This window comes from Cibotium barometz, chromosome 65, assembly GCF_041138505.1.
Source record: "Cibotium barometz isolate CiBa-2024 chromosome 65, ASM4113850v1, whole genome shotgun sequence".
Taxonomy (NCBI): Eukaryota; Viridiplantae; Streptophyta; class Polypodiopsida; order Cyatheales; family Cibotiaceae; genus Cibotium; species Cibotium barometz.
The window spans coordinates 19,734,794-19,754,573 of NC_141110.1; the positions used below are offsets into that span (position 1 = coordinate 19,734,794).

The 19,780-nt window shown below is 43.3% G+C and overlaps 1 protein-coding gene across 1 annotated transcript; it reads right to left on the bottom strand.

The window, feature by feature from the left end:
• Window positions 1–1,706: 1,706 nt before the first annotated feature.
• On the bottom strand, window positions 1,707–16,893 carry LOC147603018 (eukaryotic translation initiation factor 6-2-like). The gene is made up of 7 exons (XM_086797084.1): window positions 16,684–16,893; window positions 16,305–16,401; window positions 16,071–16,156; window positions 15,952–15,996; window positions 15,739–15,869; window positions 2,486–2,596; window positions 1,707–2,204 (listed from the first exon to the last, which is right to left on the bottom strand). Exons 1-7 carry the CDS (start codon window positions 16,691–16,693, stop codon window positions 1,947–1,949), a joined length of 738 nt encoding a protein of 245 aa, XP_086653210.1. The 5' UTR covers window positions 16,694–16,893; the 3' UTR covers window positions 1,707–1,946.
• Between the last annotated feature and the right edge of the window lie 2,887 nt (window positions 16,894–19,780).

Below are 19,780 nucleotides of genomic sequence, written 5' to 3' on the forward strand. Positions count from 1 at the left end.
AAGTCAGTGTCACTTTTGGTTTCCATTTCAGACTCATCACCACTAGTGCACCTATGTTAGAGTCCTCCCATGTGAATTCAAGCTCACTATATCCAATCCCTTCAATATGAGAGTGTAGAGCACAAATCATTCGTTAATGGCACAACCTTTGGGAGTTCTTCACCATCATGTGTAACCCACATAGACCCTCTTATTCCCCAGCTATCAATTGTGGCCATCATGTGTATCTAATTTAGATCATCTTTAGGTTCTATGGGGCTTATTTTTCACCATCCTTATGGTGAGTCCTTCTCTACATCAGTCTCTTCTCTACAAGTATAACAATATTTTAATGGATCTGAATGGATGGTGGTGTCAAAACAATTTTCAAATAATCCTCCATTACCCATAGGATGTATGCAACCCCGATAACAAGATCAACCCTAGTGATTGAATCATCAAATTAGAGGTACACATGGTTCTTAGACCAATCATGTACTATCTTGGCTTCTCTCATGAAAGGACATCTTTCATATGATTCAAGTTATTTACAAAAGTCCATAAAAATAAAAGTATGTTCAACTCAATGTTTAAGCACCTTGATCTTAAGATCCAATAGATTTGGCAACCATTCCATTAGCCATCTTGACAATAATATATAAAACTTCAATAATACATGCGACTTCACGATGCATCTTGCCCATCTTTTCCCATAATTTTTTTGAAAATTATGCTTACTTCCTCACCTCCATCTAAGACTCCCATTAGTTTATTGAGTGTAATTTTAACACAATATGTGTGTGTGAATGTGTGTGTGAACACCTACTTACATGTGAACCCTTATAAAAGTGTGTATCTCATCACCTTCTGGTCTAGTTTATTGAGTGTAATTTTAACACAGTATGTGTGTGTGAACACCTACTTACATGTGAACCCTTATAAAAGTGTGTATCTATGTGTGATTGTGTTGAGTCAAAGGATAAGGTTTCAAACCTACAAAAAGGCATTGTACTTGGGTGATAACTTCAATCAAAGCATTGTCCATGAGTCGTGTAACCATTATGTTCTCTCTCTACATCTTTTCGTTGTTCTCTATATATCTCTCTGCTCGCGCACACACACTATGGACATGTTTGATCCTGTATAGGCTTTGCACTATCCAAACCCTACGGCCTGTTCCTACAAACCTCCTTCCTCTCCGCTGGCACATTACAACCATTTTGGAACCATGGGCAACCACAAGCAAACTAGATAGTCAAATACATAAGAGGTTTCAGAAATGACATCTTATAAGTAAATATCGTAAGGTCATGCATGGATACAGCCAGAACCAAAGTGGAATCAAAGGTGCTTCTTAGACGCATGAAGGAATCAGCAAGCAACCCCTTCTCAAGCATCCATATAATCTCATGGCCTTAAAAGCATGTTCATGATCCTCCAAGAGCAGGATCCCAGCACCCACCATACAACATTCACACATTCCACATCACATTCCTCCTTCATTTTCATCTTTTTTAATGGGCTTATAGATTGTAAGCATTATGTACAACTTTGGCCTCAAGACCTATGCTAGCCTTCCTCTACCATTAATAGAACTCTTGCCTAGAGACACAAGGATACTCCCCTACAGAGGGCCTGTCTGACCTCCTAAACAAAATCAATGAAATAAGTACCGAGAGGGCCACCACAGCACCCACAAAAAGTGTACAATATTTTTAACACAAGCATGGAGGAAGGGCATTTTGACTTAGCCATGAATAAACTGCTTTCAGATATGAGACTATTGGCCCACAAATCTTGCCCACAAAAAGTGTAGAATATTTTTAACACAAGCATGGAGGAAGGGCATTTTGACTTAGCCATGAATAAACTGCTTTCAGATATGAGACTATTGGCCCACAAATCTTGCCCTTCAACAAAGGGGGACCCTTAAACAAGCTTTAGCAACATTTATTCCACTCAATGTGTTATGCCAGGGTATCAATCAGTGATGCCCGCATCTCCTGCACAATGGCACTAGGTTGAGCCTCCCTTAGCTTGAATACACTTTCTATTACAGAAAGCTCGGTTGCAGTAGTATCGAATCCACAGAAAGCCGTCCAGTCATTCACGACCAAGCCTGCTCCAATCACCTCACATCCTCTGTTCACAGTCCCAGCTACCAAAGGCACTTGCAGCAAGGAAGACAACTCATCCAAATCTTCTACAGATGTGTGAGGATGGACCTGGTTCAGAAACATGACAATTAAACAAGTTGCTATTCCTTCCTTTAAAAAGCCAGAAAATGCAACTTGAACAACACCACCTTAAAAAGGCAAACAAAGTAAAGCCCATAAAGAGGCTAGACACGCAAATCCCCATTGCTTGGACGGTAAGATTGCTCATCCAAGCCTAACAGGTGGTTATGATGGTCCCCCTCTCCCCGCCATGAGCAAGAATCTTAATGCCTGAATGGAACTCCATGACCAATGATAAATCAGAGAACAAAGCAAGAACATGTACATACCAAACCCCCTCTATTGGAAAAAGTGCAGTAGCTCCCAACCAGAATGTTGCCAGCAATTGTCTGTCTAAAAACCTCCACATTTAGCACATCAGCTATTAGCTCCTCTGTTTCCTGCGAAAACCATACATACAAGGATCTAAGATGCTCCACTTTTAAAATTACTTCCTAAAAAAGATTCCTTTGTAACTAAGTCTAGTTTAGATACTAAGGAACCCTATTAAAAAGGTAGCAAAGTCTGCATTAGAATATTCAGCTTTTGAAGAAAAAAATAAAAATAAAAATATGATGAGCAAGCTGCAAGAACTATCCCACTGGGAACAGGTGGTGAATCACAAGTCGTCTGTAATGGTCAGCACCAAAGCATGGGCAGAAAGATCATCCACGTCCCAATAGGCAGCCGAACATATTAAAGAGTAAAGAAACTTTATGTTATGGCAGGAGGGCTTACCGCTGTGAGTGCACATGTAAGGGAAACTCAATCTAAACTTGACCTCTCCTAAGTGAAACGTCCTCTGCAAAAGCCTCTAAGAGGAGTGCAATCGCTATCTGCTGAACCAAGGTAAGAGAGTGAATCAGAATAGCTGTTTGCTGTAACTCATTTGGCAATTTCTCAGTTCAATCCATAAAGGAGGCGGCTGAAATATCCTCAGCAGAGCACTGCACTTAAATTTAGATGATACTCAGCAGTTTGAGCAAGCTAGACAGAACCTGGACAGGTGTAGATGGCTGGGACCAGAGAGGAGGTGGAGGACGTGTATAGGCTGGTTGTTGTTATGTATCTACTATCTAGTATTTTAGGGACTGATCCAACAGGGCTGGCCTGCCGGGGGGGGGGGGCACGCGCGCCTAGGATTAGGGAAAGCAAGCGGATTCAAGTGGCTAGGGTTCAGATTTAATAAATCCAAGGTTATTGGCTATTTATGATTGGACTGTTGTTTATAGCAACAATAAGCACTATATAAATGAGTCATTATTGATTCATTGTGGTATGGACCTAGACCAAGAGGCTTACTCCTACCATGGACATGGTGGATCACATGTAGCCTTGCCGACGGCCCTTGTGGGCAAGCAGCAGTGATGGTATGGGACGCCAAGACGCACTGGCATGGACTCATGGGAGTCGAACCTTAGGCCCTAGGTTGGGTGGTGAGCTTGCCTACACCCCTTTTATTTTGTTTCTCTAATCTTGTTTATGGATGTGTATTAGGTGATCCTTGGGAGGAGACTCGATCAGTGGATTGTTATTTATAACAACAATAAGCACTAGCATCAGAAACTGACATACAAGAAGAAGGCATAGACGGAGTACTACATGTGACAAGCAATGCATAGCCATCATGAGCCAAGTTGGCCTCTTCCTCATTGTCACCTGTGGTAGCCACCAAACCTTGCTGCTTTTTCTTTTGCTCACTCGCAATACGCTTTCTACATTCTTCAATGACATGTCTAGGTTTTTTCTACAATAGTTACACCGTTTCTTTTTGTCCCCACCCTCTTTTGAGGCAAGAGGATCTGAATGGGCAGGTGCCTTGCCCTTAGGCTTAGCACTAGAAGATGCTCTAGATTTTCCTTTGCCACGAAAAGAGGTTGCAAAGGCTTAATCTGCAGCAATCATAGTATTCTAGTTGGACCGAGATTGCTCTTCCTGAACAAGAGACCTACCAAATCATCAAATGTGGACAAATCTGAATTTCTCTTCATCAAGAGCGAAAGAGTGGTAGCAAATTCTTGATAGGATTTAGGCAAACCATTGAGAACTGTAGAAACAAGTGAATTGATTAACTGCTCTGGCAAATCCGTAACACGGGAATTACCCTCCGTCATATGCTCTAGTGTCAAGCTTTTTCCAGAGATAGGCTACATGAGCTTCATTGCAGATCTGATACAAAGAGGCATGTATATGTCAGAATACGCAGCGGAGATGATGACCAGATCTGGGAACACGAGCAAAAACGCATGCAGAAAAATACAGCACAAGAGAGAGAGAGAGATATAGGCGTGTAACTCTGCTCTATATACACAAGAAAATCCCGGGTATGATACACAACTGGCAAGGGGACTGGGGGCCTATTTATATGCCCCCACATGAGCAATCGGCCTGCTGTAGGCAGCCGACTGTTGCTGAATCTCCACGACCAGCTAAAAACAGCGAGTCGGCCAGGTGTCAGCAGTCGGCCATCTCAGTAAGGGAGTCGTGGACCAGTGCCATCAGTCGGCCAGCTACTGGGCCCTCCCGCCACCTCAGGGCTGCCTCCCAAGCCACAGAAAAAATAGAAAAAATAGGGAAAAAATGCAGGGAGTGAGGAAAAATAATAAAACACCTCATAAGGGCGGGCACACCCACAACAAAGGCCCTGGTGTATAAAACTAGACAGGAGATGACTTCTAACACCCCCTCTCAGCTCGTGGCTGTGAAACCAACCACAGGGAGCTGGGGTGCCGCTTGAGCAAATCCTGAGATAGCGACTTCGTGAAGAGGTCCACCGTATTGTCCTCCGTCGAATAGAACTCTAGCAAGATGTCATCAGCCAACGATCTGTTCACGAACAAAGTGCCTCTGGATGACCATGGGTTCCTCCAGTGGAAGCCCAAACCTGCAATACAACCTCTGCATCCTCACCACCTCACAAGCAGCATCACAAACAGCCCGGTACTCTGCCTCTATCCTCGACAAGGCAAAAGATGACTGTCTCCTACTGCTCCGTAAAACTGCTCCTAGGCCTGAAGTAGATCTCCTCGTGTCCGAATCTCCTCCCCAAACTGAGTCACTCCAACCGTGGAGTCGGACTCCATCCAACAATCCCCCTCCTGTGTACAAGAGTCCATGATCCTTCGCATGCGGCAGAAACCACAGGAAACACAATCCTACCTCCCAAAGAGTCATCTGCAACCATGAGCTCAACTGCCTCATCAGGAAGCTCCCGTCCAATCTGGTGTCCATCAACCAGATCAATGAACCATTCTGCTTCTGAGTCAAAAAGGCATCACACTACTCACAAGGATCAACACCTGTTACGGTGCACAAACAAGTCCTGGAAATCTAATGAAGACCATGCAAGGCCTTTTGAAACCTGTCAACCACCCCCTTTGAATCCGGAACCACAAAGTCTGGAGTATGCACCTCCTTCTGCAAGTAATCAACTGCCACCTGCTTGGCTTCCCGAAAGGTCCCCGTGGAAAGAACATCCTCATCTACTGGAGGTTCTTTGTCCCGAATACTACGAGACATCAGAGCATAAGTGACCTGTTCAGTTTCCTCTGACTGACGAACACAAGAACTACCAACATCAATACTGGAGAGTTCCTGCCAACTGCTGCCATCTACTGGCAAGCTATCCACCATTTGGTCCCGGAAAGCCCGCACCTGCAGCGTATCCACACTTAAGTGGCCATTACCGGACTGCCACTCATCACAAACCTGAGGACCTGGGAGAGAGAGTGCTGAAAGCTTGTAAACTCCATTCTCCACTCCGCCTTCCCAAACCACTTGGCCTGTTGCTTTGTCCCGGAGAGCAACAAAATGCTCATCAAACTCCACCTGTACGCCAGTCTTGCAAACCTGATGCACTGACAACAGATGAAAACCAAGTGACGGAACATACAACACCTGGGAGGAATGCTTCCGGGAACTATCTCCATCCTGCCCTCACTGTGAACTGGGATAGTGGATGTATCTCCAGTAAGAATGTGACCAAAAAGCCTGCAAAGATCCTGTAAACCGGAACGGGAAGGAGTCATGTGCCTGGAAGCACCACTATCGAGAATCCACTCCCGAGTATCCGTTGCGCAGAGTCCTCCAATCTCCTCCCTGCCTGAAGAAAATGGAACATCGGTGTCCACCACCTCGAGGTGCACAAAAGCCGGAGTCTTCATGATTGCTGCTTAGGAATCTTCATCCTTCTCGGTCTTCCGCTTGGGACACTGCCTCCAATAGTGGCCTTTCTCGCCACAATCATTACAGGTCCTCTCTGCCCTTAGTTTCTCGCGATCAGTAACGGACTTCTTCTCAGAAGACTTCTCCGATGAAGCCTTACCTTTGCCCGTGTTACGGCCTTTCGACCGTTGGCCAGTTAAGGCCTCCGAACCTCCACCCTGAGGAGGGTTCGTGAATCGTTCCTCCTGGTCCAGGACCATGGGCACAAGCTCCTCCCATGTGATGATGCTGAGCCTGCCGCCGCTGGTAATCAAAGACGAGTAAAATGCTGAGTACGAAGAGGGCAAGTGCGACAGCAACGTTATGGCCATGTCCTCTGATGATATCTCTTTTCCAGCCTGAAGAACCTCCTGCTAAAGCCTGCAGCTTGTTAATATGCTCCCGCATCGTCGATGACTTTGCAGGGCTCATAACCCACATTTGTACTTCCAAGGAAATCCTCTTCATGGGCGATACCCTGTTGTAAAGAGAGGCCAAATGCTGCCATATACCTCTGGCCAGTGTCATATGCTTTACATGATTGATTACCTGCGGTGTGCAGTTGAGAAAGATAAACGAACGAACCCTGGCGTTGACACGATCCCACATCTGTGTCTGAGCCTCCCGGTCCTTTCGGATCAACGGTTTCGGATCGACGATAACTCCCCTTCCTCAACTTCCGGCCTAGAACCCCAACAGCGACGAAATCAGCGAGGTCGTAAGACTCTAGAACAGATTCCATCGTAACCTTCCATATGCCGTAGTTCTTCCCGTCCAACTGAAGGTCCACCGGGAACGTGGGGAGTGTCGGGATCTTCACATGCCTCTCGGCCATCTCAAACAGATCTGCCATATGGAAAAAATAGGAGAAAAATGCGGGGAGTGAGGAAAAATGATAGAACACCTCATAAGGGCAGGCACACCCACAACAAAGGCCCTGGTGTATAAAACTAGACAGGAGATGACTTCTAACAGTATATCCCATGCACAGAAGTACATGAACGGATACGAGGAATGGCTTACTGTCTACATGAGAGAGCAACAGGTCATAACTTAGCACCAATTACATATACCCATAGTCCTCATATGTCCTTGCTGACCACAACATACCTAGATAAATCTAGGAACATGCCCACATTCACCTTATAAGAAACTGCAATTTATAATCTCATGGTAGTCATCCACAAGACAATAAACCATCTCCATCATGCATAGTATGGACTAGATACTACGACATCCCCACCAATGCCCAATAGTGGAAGTAGAACTTGGTGTCAATAAATGCTCCCACACACACACACACACACACACACACACACACCCCACGCGCGCGCACACACACATAAGAGCATAAATTCATACAAAGGTCCGTGTACTAAGTTTCTGTCAGAGCTTCGGAGATACACGGCAAACTCGACCTAGCACTAAGGATCATAACAAATAGAAAGAATTATTACAACCAAAAGGTAGTTGATAGGGCATATGCAACACTAAAGATAGAAAGAAGTAACACAATATTAATTGGTTGCAACTTGGACGAAAACTTCACCATGCGAAATTCGCATATCCGCTAATAAAGCATAAAGATATACCTAGATGAATCTAGGAGCATGCCCAAATTCACCTTATAAGAAAGTGCAATTTATAACCTCATGGTAGTCATCCACAAGACAATAAACCATCAACCCCAAAAGTTTGGGATCCTATCTAATCTGTCAATGAGAGTGGTTGAGGTTTCTTTGGATATTTCTTTGCCACAATCTTATCATAAATCTTGGCATATCGAATGGCATCATCCAATGTTTTGCTTCGATTGTTCCTGATATAGAGCTTATATCCATCTGGCAATCCATCTACAAAGAATCCCAAAATAGTAATAGGATATACGTGAGTTGTTCGAGCTTGCAACTCTCTAAGTTTATGGAGATATGTACCAAAAGGCATATTCTTCATTTCCAAGTTTTGAACTTGGAGACTATGTCGTACGCATCCTCAGCCTACAAGAACTCTTTCAAGAAAACTCTCTCAAAATCTACCACATCGTGTGTTAGCATTGCATCTCTCTATGTTCCAATATTTGTTCCCTTTGACGGCCCTTGATTGAGGGCTGGCCACCCTTATTTTCCCTCTTTTTCTTGGCATTTTCCTAGGTCAAGTTTTTGATGTCCAGACAACCAACCCCTTACCTATAGATAGGTGGGTTGGCCTCTCCCATTCATATGTTCATTCACTGAGTTGTGTGGTTCATGTGTTGACACACTTGCTCCCTTTCATATCCTTCACTTGTGACACTATTAGGTCTCTTGCTCGGGATTGTATTCACTCCAGTATATTCAGCCTTTTGGCTTCATCTCTCTCTCTCTCTCTCTCTCTCTCTCTCTCTCTCTCTCTCTCTCTCCAAAAAAAAAAAAAAGGTTGCATAATGGGAGAGCAAAAGATCATGAAGATCTACGCGCGGAACATTTTGCCCACCACGGGCACCATGTATTGGCTCCCATTCTTGCCAGTCTTTTTAACAGAGCACTCTGTGAAGGCTTCCCACCCTCCTGGACTACCAACACCATTGTCTCCATCCACAAAGCAGGAGACCCCACGGACCCAGGTAACTACAAGACTATCATGATTGGTCACACAATGGCCAAAATCTATGGGGCAGTACTAGAGGACATGATGAACTCTATGTTAGAGAGGATGGGAAACAGGGCATTAGGCCAGGCAGGCTTCAGGAGAAACTTCTCCACGCTGGACCATATCTTTACTTTACAGGCTATCATATAGGAGACGAGGTCCTCAAAGAGACATGTGTATTGCTGCTTTGTGGATTTCCGCAAAGCCTTCGACTCCATCCCTCGATCCCGTCTCATAGGACGCTTGCAAGAGCTCCAATTCTCACATGAGATGATATGGGGTGTGATGGCACTATATGAGGCAGTACTCGGCCGAGTACGCGCTCCCGGTGGGACCTCGAGAGATATATGTAGCACTATTGGGGTTAAGCAAGGCTGCCAACTCTCACCTACACTCTTAAGCCTATACATTGATGAGATCGTAGTATTTGTGGATAGTTTCGGAGGTAGAGGTTCACCTTTGGCTCAGACACTAGTGCCCATATTGCTATATGCTGGCGACATTGTCTTGATCTCAGATTCAGCCGAGGGTTTAGAAAAAGAGGTGGCCAACCCACAAGCAAGGGCCATGCAAAAAGGGACCAACTGGGCACCATAAATGAGCAGAAACTGGGGATGAATGTGCTAACACCCCCTCTCAGCACCAAATGCTGAACATAACCCGAGAAGCCGAAGAAGTCGTCCTTTGTCAAAGACAAAAGAAAGCAGCAACAACAGGTACCAGGAAAGCTCCACATGCAATCTCCACAACAACTCAGCTACAATAGTAACAAAACAAGCTGCAAGGTACACTGCTCTTCTAGAAGAGAACAACCATGTAGGTTGCGTCCTGCTGCTCCAAATATCGGTGCTAAACATAGTGTCACAGGAATCCCTAGAAGCCTGTAGCTCCAAGAAGATAATACCCTCAAAAGAAAGAGTCCATCTGCTCCAACTCTGTACCAAGAGTAGCCAAATGTTGTATAATAGCACCCTCCTCGAAGATCGGCATCGCCAGATGTAAGAACTCAACTGCCCCCTCTGAAAACTGATGTCGGGACTCCACAGGCCCAACCAAATCCAAATCCCAATCCTTCAATCCCTGGAAGTACCACTGTGCCCCGGGCACGGTCACGGACACACCTGACCACAATCCAAAATCCTCACACAGAGTAAGGGAAGTAGGAACATTCACAGTAGCAAAACTAGCCAACTATCCATCTGGCAATCCATCTACAAAGAATCCCAAAATAGTAATAGGATATACGTGAGTTGTTCGAGCTTGCAACTCTCTAAATTTATGCAAATATGTACCAAAAGGCATATTCTTCATTTCCAAGTTTTGAACTTGGAGACTATGTCGTACGCATCCTCAGCCTACAAGAACTCTTTCAAGAAAAAACTCTCAAAATCTACCATATCACAGGAATCCCTAGAAGCCTGTAGCTCCAAGCAGATAATACCCTCAAAAGAAAGAGTCCATCTGCTCCAACTCTGTACCAAGAGTAGCCAAATGTTGTATAATAGCACCCTCCTCGAAGGTCGGCATCGCCAGATGTAAGAACTCAACTGCCCCCTCTGAAAACTGATGTCAGGACTCCACAGGCCCAACCAAATCCAAATCCCAATCCTTCAATCCCTGGAAGTGCCACTGTGCCCCGGGCACGGTCACGGACACACCTGACCACAATCCAAAATCCTCACAGAGTAAGGGAAGTAGGAACATTCACAGTAGTGGTAACTGAAGTAGTAGTAGCCTTCTCAATAGCATCACACAGCGTAGAAGCAGGCTCCTCCATAGAAGGCAAAGGGACCAGCAGCACATCTTGGTCACTGGTTGACGAAGAAAGAATCGGAGGCGAAGAAAGAGGAGAAAAATCCCCCTCAGCCCACTATCTTCCTCAAAAACATTACCAATAGCATCACACAGCGTAGTAGTAGCCTTCTCAATAGCATCACACAGCGTAGAAGCAGGCTCCTCCGTAGAAGGCAAAGGGACCAGCAACACATCTTGGTCACTGGTTGACGAAGAAAGAATCGGAGGCGAAGAAATAGGAGAAAAATCTCCCTCAGAAGCTGTGAGCAAAGACAGCCCACTATGTTTCTCAAAAACATTACCAGATATATTATCCTGGCAAGGAGAAGTATGCACAGAAACTGAAGGCAGGGAAACAGGAGAAACAAACTCCTCAGATGCAGTGAGCAAAACTGGCCAACTATCCTTCACTGCGCAGGAACATCTCCAAAAGAAGTATCCACAAGATCACTCGCTGCATAGCACCCAGAAGCAGAAAGCATCTATCGATCACTAGCATCACCATACGGGTCACAAAGCAACTGCCACACAGAGAAAGTAGAAGCATCATCAGGAGCATAGATGAAGTGTCAACGAACCGAATCCTAACAATTCAGGAGGAGAAAGCCATAGATCTGTTCGTCAGTCTTCCTCCACCAACACACATCCTCCGCAAAGGCAAGGTCCGGCAAGCACCGATTCTTGTACGAGAGAAACTCCATCAAACCATACTCCCTGAGGATAGAAGTAACCAGCAACTTCCATGACTGAAAGTTACCACCATCCAACTTGTCAGCCTCATCTAGGAAATAATAAGAGAGCGGTACGGGAGCCAAATCTGAAGTTGTCATCCTTGATCCAATCAATAGAACTAACCCTCATAAAATAAAATTGTCCAAATCAGAAAACGCTGATATAGGGTCTTTCCTCCCACCAAAACGCAGCCCTAAGAGGCTGGACAGCACCTGAGAATATGCTGTACGAGGGTGCGAGAGGGAAAGGCAACAAGGACAGTAGCTTGGGCTCTCCTCAAGAAAAAACGCACAATCTCTGAAGAAGAAGTGTCCTCCACAGGTACCAAAAGTGCCACCAAAGCCTGCAACACCAAAGACCCCCTCTGCAAAGGAGCAAACCCACGGGAGAGGAAAAACGCAGCAAAGGAAGCTGCTGTCCTGAAGAAAACAGGCCGCCTATGTCCCAAACTCCACGTGGAAGAGAAGAAAACTGGTCAAATACTACCTGAAGGCTGTATTGATGAAGCCAAACTGAAGGGCGTAGCAACCAGCCGGTTCAGTCCGGAAAACGCGGCAGCAAAGGGCTGCAAATCTGAGAGAAAACACAGAGGAGAAGGTGCTGAAAACAGGGCTGAATCTGGGGCAGCAAAGAGGTTTCTAAACCGGGAGCTCTGATACCATGAAAGAGTGCACAGAGCGGAAGCGAAGTGGCACTAGAATGTGCTGAACAGAGAGTGCAAGAGAGAGAGAGAGAGATGGAGAGAACTATGCTGAATATACTGAAGCAAAACAGTCCCAAGCAAGAGACACTACAAGTCTCATAAGTGAGGGAGCAAAATATGTACAAGACTGAATGAGAAATGAGAGGCCAGCACCCACTATTTATTTATAGTAGAGGAGAGGAGGAAGCTGGCCGACTGGAGCTGCAAAACAGGCCGACTGGAGCTACTGGGTACCAAATGGGCACCATAAATGAGCAGAAACTGGGGATGAATGTGCTAACACTGGTTGCGTTTCCTCTTCCTGGCACTTTATCGTTGCAGGCAACATGTATTTCCTCGTCAACATATGCACTCTGAGCCTAGTGGAAGCTGGTCGGCCTGTTTTTTCAGGAGGACAACCCCTTCTTGGCTGTGTTTTCCTCTCTAGTGGACACGGGATCTGGTGTGGCTGGCCGCTGGTTGCTTTGAGGCATCTTGGTACCTGTGGTGACACTTCTTTCTTCTGAGTTGTGCGTTTTCTTTTCTGAGAGTTGAGCCTGAGTTTAGTGATGGCTGCCTAACCTGCTTCATATGTTTTTTGAGTCTGCCAAGTTGGATGGCTCCAACCATACATTGTGCGCGGTGAAGGTGAAGTCGGCCTTGCGTGGAGTGGATCTCTGGACTGGCTAGTCACAACTGCCAATGCCACCTTTCCCACCCTCTCTACAGTTGGTGTGACCCACGCACACGTTGATGCTTGGGAGGCAAATGATCATCGTGTTTTCTCCTTTCTCATGTTGAATTGTCAAGATTCAGTTCTCTCTTATGTGCGTACAACAGATGCGGCACATTGAGTTTGGAAGGCCCTTGCAGATCTTTACGAGATTAAGTCTCCGAGATGGATTTTGGCTTTGGAAAAGCAGCTTATGAATCTTTCGGTCTTTGCCTTTCCTTCTTTATCTGCTTCCATCACGAAGATGAAATATCTCCAAGACAAGCTTGTTGTATGTGGCAAGAATATCTCTACTCAAGATATGGCTATTCGGCTTCTCTCCAAGCTTCCAAAGAGGTTTTATGCTTATTTTCAGTCTCTTGTTTCTTCTCCTCCAAGTGTTCAAGTTACTTGGAAGGAAGTGCTTCCCTCCATTATGCAAATTGAATCTCGCTTTGAGGAGCAGACCTGCACCTCTCGTGGTTCTAATGGAGCTTTGGTTGCTCGAGATGAAGGGGAGAATCGACTGACGCTACCATGCCAATTTATGGACATGGCACCATGCCCATCTTCCGCTCCTCCGACGACAAGAGGTACTTCTCTAATGTTCTTTACACCCGGGTTTAGCATTTAACCTTTTGTCAGTGCTCTAATGTTCTTTACATTCCGGATTTAGCATTTAACCTTCTGTCAGTGAGTGCTCTTATAGCTCAAGGTGCAAAGGTGATCTTCTCTCGCCATGAGATTACTATTCATGATAAGGAGACTAGTAACATCTTGGCTCAGGGAGTCCAAGATAGTGGCTTATACAAATTGATCGCTTTCCTCTCTCATGGTTCTTCTTTGCTCTTTGGCATGCTCAGTTCGGCCATTTGACCTATCAACTTCTTCAATGAGCTTCAAAAGATGGATTGGTCAAGGGTTTACTGACCATCAAGGCTCCAGATTCCGCATGTTCCTCTTGCTTACAGGGAAAGCAACACCGATGCGCCTTTCCGAAAGAGGCAACGCACAGATCTTTGACATCACTTGCTCTTGTTCATGCAGACTTGTGTACTTGTGTGGACCGATGAGTATTGTGTCTTTGAGTAAGACATTGTACATGCTTGTGATTGTGGATGACTTCACCATATTTACTTAGGTTTTCTTTTTGAAGACCAAGGACGATGCCCTTTAGCACTTTCGTGATTGATGGATTGAGGTGGAAAAAGAAACAAGTTCTTCGGTCAAGGTTCTGAGAACTAACAAAGGGGGTGAGTTTACATCCCAGGAGTTTCAATAGTATTGCAAGGATCAAGGCATTCAAAGACAACTTACTACAACATACTCTCCATCACAGAATGGAGTTGTAGAGAGGAAGAATCGGACTATCATGGAGATGGCCCATGTTATGCTTGTGCACTCCTCTTTACCTCGACGTTTCTCGGCTGAGGCGGCTTCTACTGCTGTCTATATTCAAAACAGGTCTCCTATAGCTACACTTCCAGATAAAACTCCATATGAGGCTTTCCATGGTAAGAAGCCCTCTATTGTTCATTTGCGAGTATTTGGTTGTTCGGCGTATGTACATGTGCCCAAGGAGCATCGCTCTAAGTTGGACTCCAAGTCTCAACATATGACTTTTCTTGGATATAGTTCTGTGTCCAAGGCATATCGTCTTTATGATCAACAAGCCGGTAAAGTTATTGTGAGCTGCAATGTGGTGTTCGATGAGACTCCTACATCTTCAAAGGGACCAAGCAAAGGTGAGTCTGCTGCCTGTCACCCTTGGGCCTTCACCCACTCTCTTCTTATTCTTGCCTGCAAGCTGTTCTCTCTCTCGAATCTCATCATGCGAAGAAATAGCTCTCCTCTGTGGGAGTGGAAAATCTTACTCTAGTCTCTTCATGAATCGTGTGAGTCTGTGACATGGTTTATCATTGATGACTCCAGAGGGCGTGCATGGATTTCATTTACATGATTCATATGTATGTAATCTCGTTTGAGTCATTATTCGTCTATGCTTCTACTTAGTGCTATAATCATTGTTGGCTGTTGAATGTTCATTCATGCAGAGCATGCTTTTGTATACAATGATGAATCATGATCAATCTGTGTTTGCTATATGTATTATGTATGAGTCATGACGTGAGTCATATTCTGTATATGTATAAATTTCCACAGTTATTTTTTAGTCTGAACGAAACCCTCATACCTCCCGTTAACTATGGTTTGTACTAACCTTGTGTTTATGCTATGATTTAGGTGACTTCCTGGGAGGATCTTACAATCGATATGGATTGTTTCAATAAAGTGGTCTTCTTGTTGAATGGACTAGGTTCACCGATGCCAGATATTTTTGGGTGTGGACTAATCCGTTCCACCGGTGTCCATAAGTTTGATGCACATTGGTCAGGTCCCACTGGTGCCCACAATCGTCAGATATTCTGGTGTAATCTAGTTGTGATCACCAGTGGCAAAAAGAGCCACCTTGGAAAACATCTTTCAAGTCAGATCAAAGCAGATTGCATCACTCTTCATGTCAGCGTGCACCAGAAGCTCATGCAAGCTCCAATAGGAGTACAAATGTACAATCTTCTTTACTTGATATAAATTTTATTGTAGCATAGTCTAATTGAACTACACTTCCAGGATTAGTCCCCCCCCCCCCCCCCCCTCACACCTTCTTAACCAACCCTTGCATAGACACCATATACAAAACATGTATTTTCCTCCCATTTGAAATAACTAATAGGTGGCCACAATTTATTATTGAGATTCAAAACTGTCATCAGAAAGCACCGAGCACATACTCTATCAAGATCCGTATGAATCAATGCCACGTAGTCATTGCAGGCAATGCAGTTCCCAAGTGCCGACAAGCGCTCATCAATTCGCTGTACTACAACAGTGTCTGGCAAGGAGTTCCGGATGTGCTGCAACTCTGCAAGACGTTCAAGGTAATCATAAGCTCAATACCTTGAGGCACAACGAGAGTGAAGAATTACAAAGGCCTGCAACTGTACCTTGATCTGTAGTAGAGTTGGGCAAGAGTAAACCGTTCTTGTTACCTGAAGCACTGAAAGGATGTATCAACTTACTGCATCGCTTAAAGAGACAGAATAATTGAAGCCAACGGGCTTACCGACACACATTCGACCAATCACCCTCATTCCTGCAATGGAAACCTTGACAACTGGGATGGTTTCAGCTAGCTCAGCTTCAAAGGTACTGGCGCATCAAAGTGGCATAAACGAATTAGAAAGCTAGATGCCATGATTTTATGAAAAAATTGATTCACGAACAAAAGATAAGAAATAAAAAGATTTGAAATCACACCAAAAAAAGAGGAAAATCAAAGGATGTCATAAGGAAATACCTGAAAAAGTTCTCTGATCCTCCAATGGCGGTCAGGCAATACGCGTTGGTAAGTTTTGAAAACACTCCGATTTCGCTACTATTCTCGAACTGAGTCCCTGAACAAAACGCGCCAAACAAAAGCTTCAGAAATCCTTCAAAAGCCACAGATGAATCCTTCAACAAAATTTCCGTAGGATGCGATCGGCATCAGGTCATCTAAGAGCGCCATAGTTTCATTAATATCAGGTTAAAATTCAAACAGAAAAACATATCGAAAACCCTAAAATTCATGGGCAAAAGTCTTCCGCAGAATCTCCTGTTCGAAACTCAAAAAGAACAGCAGACTTAGAAAAACCTTGGCGCCATAGCAAGAAATTGAAGGCAACAGTAAGCCTTACTTGTAGCCATGGTGAGAAAAAAACACAGATAAGTCCGGTCGTCGACGATGAGAAAAACAAACGCTTTGCTTGCTCGGCACGTCGCACGCTGGAGATGAAGCAATGGAACTGGTCGAAACCTGGACTTGAGATCATATACTCCTTTCACATGCAAGCACCCGCTTGGGCGTCCGGCACACAGACACCTTAGGAAAAAAAAAAATTGAACAATAAAGACTTTGGAAGAGCCAAAACCTAAGCATATAATTTGTGAGTAATGAGTAACAATATAATGTGTCAATGGCTCTTGAAGTTCTAGAACAACCAAAGCAAAATATAACTCCATACATGTTTTTTAAATTCCCTAACACAAATTCATATGGATTTAGAATCATGATGTGAAGCGATCTTTTTTGTAAAATCAAAAAATTGCAATCCCACTTTTTGTTCTGCAAAGCAATATCGTTATACTCGTAAATTTTTGCTCATTTCCATTGTCATCATCATCACTTTCCAAATTAATGAGTTTTACAAGCTTCTTTCCTGGTCTATATGGGGTGGATCTTCATGCCTTAATTCAATCATGTTCTCTATTGTTTTGTTCATAATTTCCCTTGTTTCTTACATGCCATTTGATTCATTTTCATTACTTTTTCGCTTGTTAATGAACCTATCTGATCTAGGGTGTGAGTCATCATAATTTTGATGAAAGATGGAAAATCTCATAAATGTCTCTCATTGTTGTTTAGGATAAAATAAGCCATTAATTTTCATAAAGCGACTTTTGTGCTCATCTCCATTCCTTTCCCTTTATAAGAACCCAATTTGAAGAAGGATAGTACTTGCTACCTTTATCATTCAATGCAAAATTATTTACCCAATGCATGTTTTAGATTCAATTTTCAAAACATGAATGCCCTAAATAAAATGTCGGGTTAAGTGTAAGACATACTCTATTATTCATCTCATGAGAACACTCCCTATCTTTCGTCACTAAGTCGTCTTTCTTGTAAGTCGTCTTTCATGTAATTCAACTCCTACTTCGATGTCTTTAACACTAATATATGAGATATGTCCTTCTAATGAGGTTTATCTAAGTCGTCTTTCTTGTAGTATGCTATTGTGCCATGACTAGTATGCATATTCTTTTGTATCAATGCTCTACACGACTTCAGTGCACACTCCCTATCTTCCATCACTAAGTCCAATTTGCATATAAATCATAAAACGCCTCTTACCAATCATTTTTCTTTACATCAACACCAACTTGCAGTAGCCATAATTGTCACTACAGGATAACACCCCTATCTCCAACATGACAAACACCTAGACACACACCCTAGCAGTTCTTCACCACACAAGAGGTACCTTATTCACACTTCTATAAGAGGGGGTTCACCTGTAACTTTAAGAGCGGGTTTTACATGTAATTCAAGAATTCCTTTGTGGGTGCTTTGGCATCACCCCCAAGAAGATATTTGACCACTTGACAAAATGAGTGCTCTAGATAATAACTACTTGAATAAATCGACAAACTCTAAAAAGAGAAGTCTACACTTATGGCTTGATGAACTTGTAAATCATCTTGCAACCTTAGAAAACAAACTATGGGACCCTAGAAAAAGAAGGATTTGTTCGAAAAGTGAAAGAAGTGATGAAGTAGCATGAAGATGATGGTTAAGGAAGATTTCACATCAAATCAAAAGTCACAGTCAAAGTTGAGGGAAATAAATTAAGGCAATCAAAAGCCCCTTTGGGTACATGTGAGAGGCTTACTTAAAGGATGGCATATGGATGGAGATTTATTTAGATGGTCAACTACATAAAGTCATGCCAATGATAAACTAGGCGTAAGTATTTGCCAAAGATTCACACGGTAATCATATAATAATTGATGAAATTTGAAAAGATTGGGGTTCTAAATTTGTCAAACTTTGAATCTCTCACCAACTCCACTACAAAGAAAAAGACACGTCCTTCTTAAGGTTTCAATTATGAAACTTGTAAAAGAACAACTCACATGCCAAGCATATAAAAATACATGAGTAGTTAGCAATCACGAGAATAACAAAAGAGGAGGAGATGACGAGGAGAGTAAATGAAATAACATTTATCTTACTTTGGTATGATGGATGAGGTTCACCTTACTTGAGTGTGATGGATGAGGTTCACCTTACTTGAGAGTGATAGATAAGGTTGGGTGTGATAGGATTTATACCAATATGTAGTGAGATAGCTTATACTAATTAGCATTGAGGTTGGGTGTGATAGCTTATACCAATATGCAATGAGAGAAAATAATTCAATGATGACATAAGAGATGCAATTTGTTGTAATACAGGTGACTTTATTTGGATTCATTGAATGACCATTGTTGTTGTTAACCATGTTAAAATTACAGCAATGAGATGAGCTATGGTGGATCAAATGCTAGAATCAATATCATTAACAAAGTGATTAGATGATAATTAAGATGTGATTAGTGAGTAATTAACTAATAGCTTAATGTAGGCATGGATAATCAAAAACCAGCAAATTCTCATGTTATGACCCATGTTATTTGAATAATAATCATGGTCATTTAAATTTGTATATATTTTTTATGATGCCTATTTCTCATCATGAACACGTTAGGATTGATTGATGTGATGTCAATTGATTGTTACTACTGACATGGTTTATGTTTATGAGTTTAGGTGATGAGGTGTGCAAGGGTACCGATTTAGGTGTTGCACAGTGCGAGGGTACCGATTTAGGTGTCGCACGGATGGTGGATTGAGTCATGGCGTGTGGACCGATCTCACAATATTTTGTGGCTATATTATGGCATTTGATATTATTTTGACATCAGTGTGGTGTGTGTGTGTGCACGTGTCAATTTATTGTACATTGTGCATACGAGCATTAGTTGATTTATTTTGTAATGTGCATATGTGCACAAGTTAGATTATTGTATTAGAAGAATTGTGCAAACCTTAGAAGGTTTGAGGACAAAGGCTAAAATTGAGGACAAAGGCTAATTAAATGGCAAAGTCCAAATATGGATGTATACTTTATTTTTGGCTGAAAGCCTACTTTTTGGAATATATAAAAATACCCACGCGAGAAGAAGCCACTC